The 14,064-nt window shown below is 43.5% G+C and overlaps 1 protein-coding gene across 1 annotated transcript in view; it reads left to right on the top strand.

The window, feature by feature from the left end:
- The window catches only part of LOC130131755 (cilia and flagella-associated protein 47-like), a 53,337-nt gene extending 41,448 nt beyond the window's left edge, over positions 1-11,889 (top strand). The window contains exons 39-64 of the mRNA XM_056301552.1: positions 93-227; positions 577-689; positions 896-1,046; positions 1,276-1,364; positions 1,485-1,571; positions 1,947-2,011; positions 2,245-2,381; positions 2,648-2,753; positions 3,590-3,850; positions 4,493-4,597; positions 4,719-4,846; positions 5,247-5,326; positions 5,671-5,764; positions 5,898-6,071; positions 6,870-6,981; positions 7,157-7,210; positions 7,582-7,679; positions 8,321-8,496; positions 8,671-8,778; positions 8,976-9,087; positions 9,384-9,488; positions 9,798-9,954; positions 10,356-10,439; positions 10,727-10,880; positions 11,394-11,679; positions 11,716-11,889. Of these exons, the coding sequence (XP_056157527.1) occupies positions 93-227; positions 577-689; positions 896-1,046; positions 1,276-1,364; positions 1,485-1,571; positions 1,947-2,011; positions 2,245-2,381; positions 2,648-2,753; positions 3,590-3,850; positions 4,493-4,597; positions 4,719-4,846; positions 5,247-5,326; positions 5,671-5,764; positions 5,898-6,071; positions 6,870-6,981; positions 7,157-7,210; positions 7,582-7,679; positions 8,321-8,496; positions 8,671-8,778; positions 8,976-9,087; positions 9,384-9,488; positions 9,798-9,954; positions 10,356-10,439; positions 10,727-10,880; positions 11,394-11,679; positions 11,716-11,889 (3,345 nt within the window). The remainder of the gene's footprint in view (positions 1-92; positions 228-576; positions 690-895; positions 1,047-1,275; positions 1,365-1,484; positions 1,572-1,946; positions 2,012-2,244; positions 2,382-2,647; positions 2,754-3,589; positions 3,851-4,492; positions 4,598-4,718; positions 4,847-5,246; positions 5,327-5,670; positions 5,765-5,897; positions 6,072-6,869; positions 6,982-7,156; positions 7,211-7,581; positions 7,680-8,320; positions 8,497-8,670; positions 8,779-8,975; positions 9,088-9,383; positions 9,489-9,797; positions 9,955-10,355; positions 10,440-10,726; positions 10,881-11,393; positions 11,680-11,715) is intronic.
- The last annotated feature ends 2,175 nt before the right edge of the window (positions 11,890-14,064 follow it).

Raw genomic sequence — 14,064 nt, 5'->3', positions numbered from 1 at the left:
TCTGTTATGAATCAAAATTGTTATTTGTATCTATCTGTCTGTCTGTTTGTGTGTGTGTGTGTGCGCATGTGTGTGTGTGTGTGTGTTTCTAGCCCACAGACTTGTCAGATCCTAACCCAGTGCAGATGTTAATGCTGTGCGTCCATCTGTATGAGAGTCTGCCTCAGTACCTCCCACGGTGTGCCATCACGCTGTCAGGAGGCCTGCACAGCACCTTCAGCAAGCAGGTACCACACACAGTTCACCACAAAATGAGTTTTATTAACATAAGTGAGGTGGCAAATTACTAAATTGGTAAATTAGCGTGGCCTCTTTAGTGCTAAACAATGAAAAACCTGTCTGGTCTGATAGCTGTAAGTCTCACACACTGATAAACATACACACAGAGATGGATACAAACATCTTTATACCTGAGGTGCACACAAGCACACACTTGAACAGGATTACATACATACATGAACATGATTTCAGTGTCATATTGTCAGGATTATTTTTTGAGGTTTATCTGTGTATGTTTGTGCTCCTATGCTTGCGTGTTGGTGAATGTAAAAAAAACGGTATGTGTGTGTGCTGCAGGTGCATCTGAAAAGCCCATCCTCTAAACCTCTCCAATACCAGGCCTTCATCTTTGGGGAGAAAGCCAACCTCTTCTCTCTCCCCAGTGGATCTGCTGTCACCATCCGTCCAAAGTATGTCGCCGCTGAAGAAATGCATGTGCCATTTGATAGCTGCTCTCATCCAAAATTACCCAAAGGACCATGAATATCTGCATGAGCTGGTTGCAACAGTATATTATCAACTATTCACACTCAGAATAATGCCAAGACTGTCCAATTCCAATATAGCAAAGCTGGAATGTTCCTCAGAGCGTTATTATTGTTGTTGTTTTTTCCAGGGCTAGCACAGAACTAGAAGTCCAGTACAACTGCTCTTCCCTGCAGCCCACTGAGGCTGTCCTTCTGCTTACCACCAGCTTTGCAACCAACCCCCGCGGCGCCACTCTTGCATTCACCCTAAAGACCCACGTCACTCACATCACCCTTACAGTGAGTATGCTGACTTTGCTGAGTGGTGGAGTTAAGCTGGCAGGCTGACTTACTGACTTGTCTGTCAGCTTGCTAACTGTATGGGCACTTGAAATGTCTTGTTGGCATGTCGTAATTCACATCACTTCAGCTCCGAAGTACACTGTCTTACAGAGTAGCTCGCTGATTGGACGGATGTCTGAGGATGCTTGATGACATATTGACAGGCTTTCCCTTGGTCTCTTTCCAGAAAATGGTCATGTGCAAGTCTCCATGCTACCAAATGAAATTGATCCATCTACTAGTAACTAACCCTTTCAACACAAAAGCTGAGTTCAGGTTTGTTTGTGTGTGTGTTTTTAACATGTTTTCCCTTAAATGTTTGCGTTCAATGAATGTCAGTTAATGAAGTATTCAAGCCTGTGTGTGTGTGTGTGTGGGTGTGTGTGTGCTGTCCAGGGTGGTGCTGGTGGAGTCTAGGTCCAACCCCTTGAATCCTGAGAAGAGACAGCACAAAGTCATTGAACAGGCATCCTTGAAAACAAGGTATCCAGACAATTGGGCCATGAAACACAAGAACCACAATCTAAGGCATAAGCAGCCACATAGACAGATACACAAACACACCCACACAGACATATGGACACACACGTCTTATAATGCAGAATGTTTGCCATGGTGCATATAATCAAGTTCGCTGTGCACCACAGCAATGCATATTGAATTTATTCCATGTAGCAGTGGAAGGTTATATTAGGTTGATCAAAAAAGGTATTTGCCAAAAGTGGGTGTATAAAATCACAGTCACTGCTTTCAAACATTCCCTTTCCTCCTGTCTGAAGCTGTCTCTAGTTCACCTGAATGATGCCATCAGGAGTCTCAATTCAGAATTTGAAAGACGGTAATTTTTTTATTTCTCAGTCCTCCAACAGGGAAGATGGGTTCTGGTGTCAGGGAAGAGATGGAAGTGATGGACAAAGATGGCTGTCAGTTCTCATGCACGCACGCACGCACGCACGCACGCACGCACGCACACACACACACACACACACACACACACACACACACACACCACCACACAACACACACTTGGGCAGATATATAGATATTTTATGAGCCTAGTCTTTCAGCAAACATTGTGCATTTTTGCTTTCTCTGAGCTTGTATGTGTTTGCACCTGTACGCATGTTCATTTGTGTGCATTTTTGCATGTGTACAGGCAATGAGCCCACTGAGTTCTTCTGCCTGGTGAAAAGTGTTTGTCTGAAGCCAGGCCAGACGGACACAATAGACCTCCACTACCTGCCCTTCCACCTGGGAGACATGCACTGCTCTGTGTTGCTGGTGTGCCCAGAGGTCAGTTGTGTGTGTGTGTGCGCACACGCAACGGGCACTATCTGCACATGTGTCTGTCAGGGTAATCTTAATCTTGTCCCATAAAAAGGATCAATCTGGCTGTGTTGGAGCAGGGTGTACAATTTGTTTCATCTGATCTTGAGTCTTTTGATGCCAGTTAACAATCCCATATAAGCAGAATTTGCTGTGTGCATGCATACGTAGGCGTGTGTATGTGTTTGTTCTGTCAAGGCTCCACATTTTTGTGTTTGTGTGTGTTCCTCTAGGTGGGGGATATAGTTTACTTAGTGAGGGCCACAGCAGAGCTGCCCCTCCCGTCTCCTCTCACAGCCAGGCCCAGTGCTAACATAGCCCCGCCTGCTAATACATCTGGTAGGGAAATCACCTGAAACATAATCTAAAATGGTTGCTGTAAGGCGTTGTAAGTCCTAATCACATGATGAGTTTTAAAGTTATTAGTTGTTAGTGTTATCACAACCTTTTTTGTTGTTCCCAATAAACACACTTAAAGAGGACAGGCTATTTAAAAAAAAACAAAAAAACAGGAGCGTCGTACCAGTTGCTGGTAAATCACAGTAGCTGGTAATTGGTCATACTACACAGACCTAAAACCTATTTTATACAGCCCTATGTGCCTTTTTTATACTACATGACATGCTAGTGTCCCCTGTCAAAAATATTTTAAAGTGATAAGAATGAATAAAGCGGCACAGTGGCGCAGTGGTTAGCGTGGTTGTCTCACAGCAAGAAGGTCCTGGGTTCAAACCCTGGGGTTGTCCAACTTTGGGGGTTGTCCCAGGTCATCCTCTGTGTGGAGTTTGCATGTTCTTCCCGTGTCTGCGTGGGTTTCCCCTCACAGTCCAAAGACATGTAGGTCAGGTGAATTGGTGTTACTAAATTGTCCCTAAGTGTGAATGTGTCAGCCCTGTGATGGACTCGCGGCCTGTCCAGGGTGTCTCCCCGCCTGCCACCCAATGATGGCTGGGATAGGCTCCAGCATCTCGCGACCCTGATTAGGATAAGCAGCTTGGATAATGGATGGATGGAAGAATGAATGAATTCTTAATCTTCACAGACATTGAGAGAGCCTGATAACAATTTTAGACAGTTAGCTGCACCCCAAGAGTAACCGTATGGCCCGTATTAATGGATTTAAAGTAGATCAAGTCTGCATTAGCCACAGTTCAATTCTTTTTCCACAAACATAGGCTCAGTGTGTGATTCTGTGCTGAGCTTGCGATGCAAGGTGGGCCAGCGGTGTGAGGAGGTGGTGCGTGTGCCTCTGATCAATGTGGCGCTAGAGCGTGCCCTGGCCGCTTGGGGCCGGAGCACCATGAGTCCTGAGGAACAAAGGAGACGGATGCTTACGCACACACTGGACAGCAGTACCGTGAGGGCGGCTGTGGCAGTGCAGCGGCTCGTCAAACACCAGGTGCGCGCACACACACACACACACACTCTACAGGTACGTATAACAGACAAAAGACAGGTATCAAACAAAATGTGGTGAGTATGTGGTTATGCTTGTCTGTGAATAGTGTGTGTGTGTGTGTGTGTGTGTGTGTGTGTGTGTGTGTGTGTGTGTGTGTGTGGACTTACAATGTAGGCAGGTAGGTTGGTGTGTATTTAACAGGCTTGTAGGTATGGAAGTTGAATATATAAGGCGCGTTGCATGCTTCATGCAAATTCTTTATTGGAACATTGGAGAGCATCAAATAGCTTTGGGAAAATATTTTTCCCAGGGTCAGCTTGGAAAGTTCTGTGTCTGAAAACTTTTGTACCTCTGACATTCTGAAGACTCCTCCCACTTTCTGCTTTCCCACTTTGGAGAAAAAGTCTTTAAAATAAAAACTCTCACCTGTCCCCACATTTGTTTTACTCGTCTCTTTGTGATTACAAAGACACCCAAAAATCACTAAATACATTTGTGGAAGATCACGAAGGCTGCGGGGCTGTAGGTGTTCCAGCTTGTTTGTATGAAGTGTGGTAGGAATTGATTCATTTGCAGTTTGTCACATTTTTCTCTCCTACATCTGTGATTGGTTGTGTCCTCCCTTCTGTTGTCCTCTGATAGGCCCTGCTGATGAGTGGCCATGCCCACAGAGATGCAGTAGAGTACAATATAGAGGTTTCTATTCCGGAACACTTCGTTTTACCTCACACAGTTATCCTACCTATCAGAGGAGACAGCAACATACCACAAGATAACCCCACTGGTACACACATATAGTATATCTGAAATATAAAATTATATATCAAATCCTCTTCTCTTTTGATCTTTAATTGACTTTAATCACCACCCCTGTCCACCTTTTTTGAATTCTCCCCTTCCTCCAGACTCAGAGTGTGTGGAAATCCCTTTGCGGTTCCAGGCAAACTCAGTGGGTCAGTTCAGATGTCAGTTGGTCCTGAGGTCCTGGCGCGATATCAGAGTCTATCTGCTGGAGGCAATGGTCACCCCACAGGTAGAGAATTTAGGGTACATGGGAGCACACTGTACCTGTCCATTGAAATAAGGTAGATGTTGAGGGTGGGAAGCATTTTGGCACCATAAGGTAAATCTGTAGTTGCACAGTAAACCAGGGAATTCTGGAGCTTGATAAAGTTCACGATATCCTGTAGGAAAATGGCAAGGCAAAACAGTCTTCTTTGAAGGGGTAGGTGGTTCAGTGGTCATACACAAAAGAATTTAATGTTCTGGTTTCTTTTAGTTTTGTAATGTTGCCCTCCTTGACTGTAGTGTGTTATGAGAACCTTGCAGAGTACAGTGACTTGCAACCGCAGTCATGCCTCTGATAAGAGATATATCACAGCAGATTTGGGTTTTTTTTTTTTAACTAAAATCACATGATTTCTTGGCCACAGGGAGACCATACTCACTTGGATTTTAATGTGCCGGCTCACCAGACAGTCACTCAAGACATTCCACTTGTGAGTAGCAGTGGGTGGGCTAAAATACAAGTCGCTATTTTTTTTAATCTGTAAATATCCTGTAAACAAATTCGTTTTATGGTGTTTTACAAAAAAAAAAAATGTCCAAGTCGAGAAATTATCTTCATCAGCTTTGCATTTTCAAACTCTTTCAGTTTATGCTAGCACTGGAGAGCCCATTCTGGCTTTGATTATCAGGATGATAGCGAAGTATGAGAAGGGGGGCGTAGCCAAATACTGTTAGCCACACCAAAGTACTCATAATCACAGTAAAAAAAACAATTACAGTGGTACTATTGCATTTATGCAATGGTTAACAACATCTACATGAAAGCTGCGTGGTTTGACTTGTGGTCAGGGAATTCTACGGCCCTGAGGCTCTCTGTGTACGAGTGGGATTGAAGGCCTCTTACCCCCTCAGCTTCCAACCCTCCACACAGTTTTTGGTCATAGTAATGCCCATTACTGTGATTGAGAAAGTCACTTTTTCTCTGTTTCTTTCCTCTTTTACAGGATTTGAAAGTTGATGAATCATGAAGGTTGGAGTGTCAAATATTTCTACATCAGTTGTCTTTTCCTGCACAGGGCAAACTGTCCCTGGTGAATGACTGTGATGGTACTGAGCACACATTTACCCTCAAAGGAGTGGGAGTGTGCCCTCTGCCACAGGACCATGTGATACTACGCTGCCCTGTAGGGCAGGTCACACATGCACAGCTCCAAGTCCCCAACTGCAGCCAGAAAATACTCACCCTACAGGTAGAAAAATATTCAGTCAAACAAGTATTAGAAGTACCCTTTTCCAACAACACAAACTGAGCCTACTTGGACACAAACATTTGCACACGACACAGCAGAAATTAAAAGTTGTTAACTCAACCTAATACAGCCAGATGGCTGTGTGGAATGAATCTGACATATTAATCGAGCACACACACATTTTGCACATCTAATATGTGAGAGGAATTTTGGTGCAGTCTGTTAGTGCTTGCTACACATTTTTCACACAGAATTAAGAAAAATTGGTATGTCCATTTCACTGAGGTGTCTGTTATATCACTCAGATGTCAGTTACCTGAAAGCTTTAAGTTATGCTTGAACTGTAAATGGTGTAGCTGTATTGGCGCAAGCAAACTTTCACATTCCTATTGCCATAGGCCCAGGTTGCTGTTATCTTAAACAGGTAATGTTTGAAGTGGTTGCCCTTGTGAGGGAAAAAAAGATCTAACTCCAGCATCAAGGTTAAAAAGTAAAATACTGTACCTCTTATTTTATCTGCACTTGCCTTTTTATTCCAACAAGGTGAATTTGTAGCACTTACTGTGAAAGTACTTGAAGAAATAAAAAGTGACTACTAGAAATCAGCATGATTTTAAGTAATAGAAATTCTCTGGGTCACATCTGAGGCAATTTTTAAGTTTCTTGTAAAAATTATTAATTACTTAACACCTGTTTACTTGGAATTGTGGACTTGCAAAATGAAGCATTACCCTTTTACCTTTTGTGTATGTTTGTGTTTCAATGAATGTGTGTGTGTTTGTGCATGCATGTGTGCAGGCAGTGACAGATCTGTCTATTGTCAGTGGACCTCCCTCTCTAGTCGTCAAAGTTGGCCAAAAGGCTCCGTATACCCTCGCCATTTCACCATGGAAACGGGGAAAACACACAGGTGACTCTGGCTTGTGTGTTCATGACTGTATGCATGACTGTGTTTGTGTAGTGATGCTGAGTTTAATCCTAATTTGTGTGTGTGAGAGACTCCTCAGTATCAGTAGGAGGCATTGATAGCATGCATGTTTGTCTTTACTCTACATCATCTTAATGTGCTACATCTTGTTTTGCAGGCAATGTGTCATTTGTAGCTATTGATGTGGACCAAGAGTCTGAGAGAAATGGAGGTAAGTTCTGTAATATATATATACAGGCTAAATCTTGACTTAATATTATTTCTTTTTTGATGATAAAAAGCTTAAACAAAGCACATTGTTGGATTGCCTCCCCTGTAAACAAACACAATGTAATTGTAAGAAGTTGAATTAAAATGGTAGGTTTTTTCCATAGGGGATTAAATCTATATTATTTTCACTAGACGTTAAGTGATTCCAATATGGAATATCGACCAGATTCCTCTCAGCAATGTCATCATTATTACAAAATGATTGTAAACTTTAACTTGATGTAAGCACATATACTTGTGTGTGTGTGTGTGTGTGTGTGTGTGTGTGTGTGTGTGTGTGTGTGTGTATGTGTATGTGTGTATATTCTCCAGAGGGTGTGTTCAGGCCCTACGAAGTGTATTTCTCTCTAGAATTAATCTGTGAACCAGCACCCCCATTCAAAGTCATAGACATACAGTGCGCCGTTCAGGTGAGCTCACACTCGCATAAAAAAATGACATTTCACCACCGACACAAACGGCAACAAAGGTAAGCAAGCTGTTTAGTGGTCATTCACCATGTTGTTTTCACTATAATGTAAGAAGTGAAAAAATATGACAAAATGGTTGTCTCATGGGTGTCCGGGTAGCTTAGCGGTCTATTCCGTTGCCTACCAACACGGGGATCGCCAGATTGAATCCCCATGATACCTCCAGCTTGGTCAGGCGTTTCTACAGACACAATTGGCCATGTCTACGGGTGGGAAGCTGGATGTGGGTATGTGTCCTAGTCGCTGCACTAGCACCTCCTCTGGTCGGTCAGGGTGCCTGTTCATGGTCAAGGGGGAACTGGGGGGAATAGCGTGATCCCCCCTCACTCTACGTCCCCCTGGCGAAACTCCTCACCATCAGGCGAAAGGTGGGGAGTTTGAAAGGTGAAAGTCAATATTGTTTATTAAAAGCAATAGGAAACCATTATCCACTATTGCATGAAGTTTAAGAGGGGAATAATGGTATCAGCACTGATGTAATGATATTAGTGCACCCCTCTCTGAAGGGGAGCTGATCCTAGGCTAATTTCATTCAGTGTTGTTTGGACAATGAACTTTTAAGTGTTGTCCTGTGGTTCCAGAGCTCAGTCGCCATAGAGATACCTGTCAGCAACCCACATAGGGAGCTGCTGATGCTGGAAGTTTGTCTGGAAGGAGAGGACCTTAGTGGGGCCAACCTCATCTCAGTTCCGTCACATGGGACTCTTGTCTACAAGGTCACCTTCTCCCCTGTCAGAGTAGGCAGGAGGATGGGAGGGTAAGACAAGCTGCTCAACGATGAATGAGCCCCAGTGCTTTGAAACCTGGTTAAAACTGGTATTTTCATATCTGTATATTTGTCCGGTGAAAAAATCATATGCTTGCCCTTAGACCTAGTATTTGTGTGTGTGTGCGTGTGCGCGTGCGTGCGTGCGTGCGCGTGCTCTGCCAGTTTGGTGTTCCAGTCAAAGCTGGTTGGGGAGTTCTGGTACCAGTTGCAACTCTATGCTGTTCCTCCTCCAACCACCACATTGCCACAGGTCAACTGTCAGCTGGGCAAGTATGTGTTTACACAGACAAACATGTATTTATATATGTACACTGATGTCTTTGCTGTCCTACATATAAATTTAACATCCTACTTTGTTCAAATGTGACTTCTGGCTTTGTGTGTGTGTGTGTGTGTGTGTGTGTGTGTGTGTGTGTGTGTGTGTGTGTGTGTGTGTGTGTGTGTGTGTGTGTGTGTGTATGTGTCAGATGGACCACACAGACCATTCCTCTGGTCAACCCCACGGCAGAGACCCTGGAATTGGCTGTGGCCAACAGTAACCCTAGAAACTTCACACTAGAGATGGACATGGGAGACACTGTTAGTACACACAAATACACACACAAGCGAGTTTGACGAGAGCACTATTCCATCACCAGTCATAGCATATCTGAAGTCTTTGTTCCAGCTCTCTGAAATGCATGGTTGTACTTCTCAAATTGATTTGTAAACAACTTGGCCTTCAGGTTTTCAAGTTTAAAGAAAAGAACACTTGCTGTTAAAGCCATGCAATATCAATGATTAGTATTTCTCAGCATTTGTGTGTTTGTCTTTAACTGCGGCCCCCATGAAAACTATTTGTGTGTGTGTGTGTGTGTACATGTGTGGGTATGTAGGTCATAGTGGCTCCACATTCCACCACCCGGCTTGGAGTCCAGTTTAGGCCTTCATCTCTTGGAGAGGGAAATCACACAGCACAGATCAGCTTCACCTGTCCTCAGGTACACTCTCGCAACATGCTAGACACATGCAGCAATTTAACTCCACTCTTCTTATTGAAATGCTAGCGCGATAAATACTTCTGGAAAATGGGAGCTATAAGATAAAAATATTTCAAAATTGAATTGAATGAAAAAGCAAAACAGTCAGTTTTGATATATGATTAATGCAAGGGATGGAAAAATGTTGAAAAACATAAAACAATACAATTTAAAGAAATTATTGAGTGGAAAGGTAAAAACAGTAATGGTTTAATCAAACTGAAAAAATGTTATTGGTTTTTCAAGCTTACATTCTGTCTTTGTTTCAAGTTGAAGGAATGGTGTTTCTTGTTAAGTGGGTTTGGCCTGAAGCCAGAGAGCGAGGAGCCAATGAGCATCTCATCTGTGATTGGTTCCCATGCTTCTGTCATTGTTCCCTTCATAAACCCCACCGAATACCCAGGCCTGCTCAGCATCACACTCACAGGTCTCTCTCTCTCTCTCTCTCTCTCGCTCTCACTCTCACTCACACACACACACACACACACACACACACACACACACACACACACACACACACACACACACACGCAGATTTCTGATTGCATCAATAAGGTTTAGATTTCAAACTGGATTAAATGATCAATTAACTGTTCATTCTATTGTGCCAGACAATAAAACTGGTTTTAAGACTCAGCAGGGAGATTTGAAACCATCCTAAATTATGTTTCATCTTGTTCCAGAATATTAAACTTGGTTTTAAATTCAGATAAATTCAACACTGATCACTGAGGATGTTCAAACTTGGGTTGGTGCAAACTATCCACTCACTGGCTCCAATGACATGCAAGTCACTTAAATTTTAAATGTTGCTCTATCGTCTCCCAGATGAGAACCCAAGTGGGGCCTCCAGCAGGCAACCAATCATGAAAGACAAGCAGTTGTTCCGGATCCCTCTTGAACACACACAAGGTTTGTTCAGAAGGCTTTTTTTCAGACCAAGGTGAAAATTAATTTACCATGACAATGAATTCAGATAAGCAGAGACTGAATCACAGGCTACAGAGAACTTTCCAGACCCTACTTATGTTGTAACATCTTTTTGATGCGATTTACTTGTTACTTTATTACTTGCTTAAGTGGTCTATAAAACTTCCTTTCCAGTTTAAATGATTCTTTGATTCAACAATGAGAGACAAAGTTGAATAAGCGGTATCTGTATCTGACTTTTTCTGTCCTTTTCTCCATCTTGGCTCCAGGTGTGCTGGTTGGTCCAGGGGCCGGTTTTGACGTGCCTGTGGTGTTTGTCCCCGACTCTATGGAGCCACAGCAGGCTTGGCTCTGCATCACTCAGGAGCCCGTCAGCAGCACGGCCGGTAACACAACGTCCAGTAAACACATGACCAACATGAGGTGTGTACCTGTATGTCTGTCTGTCAAGGTAAATTTATAGTCCTGTGTTGTGGTGGAAGAGGTCAGGCCCTTGTCAAGTATAACTGGAAAAAAAAGAAAAAAGAACACTACTGGCTGGAACAGGGAAAGCCAACACAATAATGAGATGTGAGTTTTTCTTGAAAATCTTTATTGGTTATAATGTACTTATGGGGTGTAACAGCACGGCGCATACAACTTAATGCATTTGAATACAAAGCAATTAATCACATCTGGAAGCAAAACTGAATTGGTGTTATTGCAGGAAACAATATTGGGTTCATGAGCCATCTAATCTCGCTCTCTTGGTAAAAAAAGAGAAATGCAGGGAGCTTAGCTTTGATTTCTGACATGGTATGCACGGTTTTAGGTATTGCCTTAAGATTACAATTATTCTTAATTTCATATCTGAATCCATTATTGATACACTCTTTCTGCAGCTTCCTAATTTGAACATAGTGTAGAAAAAAAGCCCTTTATTAATATTTTCCCCAGGCCAGCTAAAGAGAGAGACCAGGATTTGTCTCTCATCCGTTGGGTTTATCCCCTCCATGGGAATCCCAAGGAGGAACCCACTGAGCCTCAAGGTGATGAGGGCATCCACATATCAGCTGTTGGGTTGAAGAAAACCTCCATTATTGGCTTGCGTCTGACCAGCACTACCCCAGAACACACAGCAAGAGAGACAAAGCAAGACTACAGGGCCAGGTACCAAATACACAAACATAAAATGCAAATAACGATAAAAACCCATAGGCACTTCAGGTGTCTACATCCATCTGTACATGAATGTTATAGACAGACGACAGACATGTAGTGGACCTATGAGGTGAGAGGAAAGACCCTTCCGTTCTCCCCGCTGGTCTCCATCAGGTCATCCGCTGACAGCTCTCCAGCTCAGCTCTGTCCAGCCAGTCAACACAACTTTGTGGCCTGTAACCTTCGACTTCCTGCTGTGGCAAACTCATCACCTCTCAAAATTCACAAATAAACGTTTTTCTCTCATTGAGACAACCCAAGGTCTTTCTTTTAATTTTTAGTCATCCTCACTTGTAAATTACAGCAAGGTGGTCTAGTGGACAGTCAGGCTGTCCCCCTGACCACCGAGCCCATTAAAATTGGGTCCGAAATCCAGACGGGGGGCCATTCTAATCCAATGTGTGACCAAACTGGTGAAAATATCCTTAAAAAGCTACTTAATTTCTTCCATGGGACATTAAAAACTAATATTGTGTAGTTGGTTGTCTAGTGAGCCTGAGTGTGTGCGCGCTAATACCCAGTGTGCTCACGCGTACACACTATGGGAGTCCCCTTGTCTGAAGCTTCATTATCCATTATCCAAGCTGCTTATCCCAATAGGGGTTGTGGGATGCTGGAGCCTATCCCAGCAGTCATTGGGTGGCAGGCGGGGAGACACCCCATCACAAGACCGACACACACACACACACACACACACACACACACACATTCACATTCACACCTAGGTACAATTTAGTATGGCCGATTTATCTGACCTATATGTCTTTGGACTGTGGGAGGAAACCGGAGCACTCAGAGGAAACCTATGCAGACACGGGGAGAACATGCAAACTCCACACACAGAGGAAGACCCCCCCCCCATGGTTGGACAATCCTGGGGTTTGAACCCAGGACCTTCTTGCTGTGAGGTGGCCGCACTAACCACTGCATCACCGTGCCGCCAAGCTTTTTTATGCAAATTATTTTGTCTCAGAATGAGCAGGATGACTGGAAACAGCAAATGTTGATTTTTTTTTTTAGGGGGGGATCCCCCCCCTTTTTTTTCTCCCCAGTTGTATCCGGCCAATAACCCCACTCCTAGCCGTCCCGGTCGCTGCTTCACCCCCTCTGCCGATCTGGGGAGGGCTGCAGACTACCACATGTCTCCTCCAATACATGTGGAGTCGCCAGCCGCTTCTTTTCACCTGACAGTGAGGCGTTTCACCAGGGGGATGTAGCGCATGGGAGTATCACGCTATTTCCCCCCAGTTCCCACTCCCCCTCAAACAAGTGCCCCGACCAACCAGAGGAGGCGCTAGTGCAGTGACAAGGACACATACCCACATTCGGTTTCCCACGCACAGACACAGCTAATTTTGTCTGTAGGGATGCCCGATGAAGCCGGAGGTAACATGGGGATTCGAACCGCCAATCCCCGTGTTGGTAGGCAACGGAATAGACCGCTACGCCACCCGGACGCCGCAAATGTTGATTTTGATCTCATTATAAATAGTAGCACTAAGATATTTATGCTTGCTTTCAGCAACAACAAAAAAAAGTTTCGCGTTTAGTTGCGGAAAATCGCTTTGTGGAATAATTATGATACAAAGACTGTTTTTTCATGGATATGTTTTGTGATATAGCTATGGCTTGCAGTCTGAAAGCCTTCTTGTTTTATAGTTAATGGAAAACCTTAAATTTCCTTTTAGTCACTAATCAGGTACTCAACACATATTTCATTTCAAGCCAGGTTGGAGTGACAGAGGCTTTACATTTTCACTGTGAAACAAGTGGACACAGAAAACAACAATAGACGGCACCTTCTGTCCTTAGATCTGAGCTTAGAATGAGGGAAAACTCCAGAGCAAAACCATTAATTCAAGTAATTGAGGCTCAATGGACTACCATTATTGTCCAATTTGGCAGGACCAGGTTTGCCAGCTACTGAACAACTTAGATGTACAGAATAAAATGTTCAATTTCACATAATTTTCAAAGAATTTTGATGCCATCTGACAGCATGAGATAATCCTGTTCATTTCCCAGTCCTTCCTAAACAGATCATCTTCTTGCCATTTTAATACTTCATTTTCATTCTATAACTGATGAGTATGAGTGATTTATGAGAGCGGGAGCTCCCGCTCTCATAAATCACTCATACTGGATTCAATTAGCACAGCAGTAATTAATCACAGGGCTGTTTCTTCCTGAAATATGCACTAGATTATGTGAAGAGAAAAAAGGTGTGTGTGTGTGTGTGTGTGTGTGTGTGTGTGTGTGTGACAGAGATAGAGAGAAAGGTGGAGGAATTTTGTCACCACTTTGAAAAACCTATCATGTCAGAACAATTGTAGCAGCCAGTCTCAACAACACAGTGCACACACACACAAGCTGCAAGTTTTATTCATGTGTGCATACAAGCATACCC

This window comes from Lampris incognitus, chromosome 21 (assembly GCF_029633865.1).
Source record: "Lampris incognitus isolate fLamInc1 chromosome 21, fLamInc1.hap2, whole genome shotgun sequence".
NCBI classification, from domain to species: domain Eukaryota; kingdom Metazoa; phylum Chordata; class Actinopteri; order Lampriformes; family Lampridae; genus Lampris; species Lampris incognitus.
The sequence above is the reverse complement of the archived record's forward strand: the minus strand, read 5'-3'. Positions and strand labels throughout refer to the sequence as shown.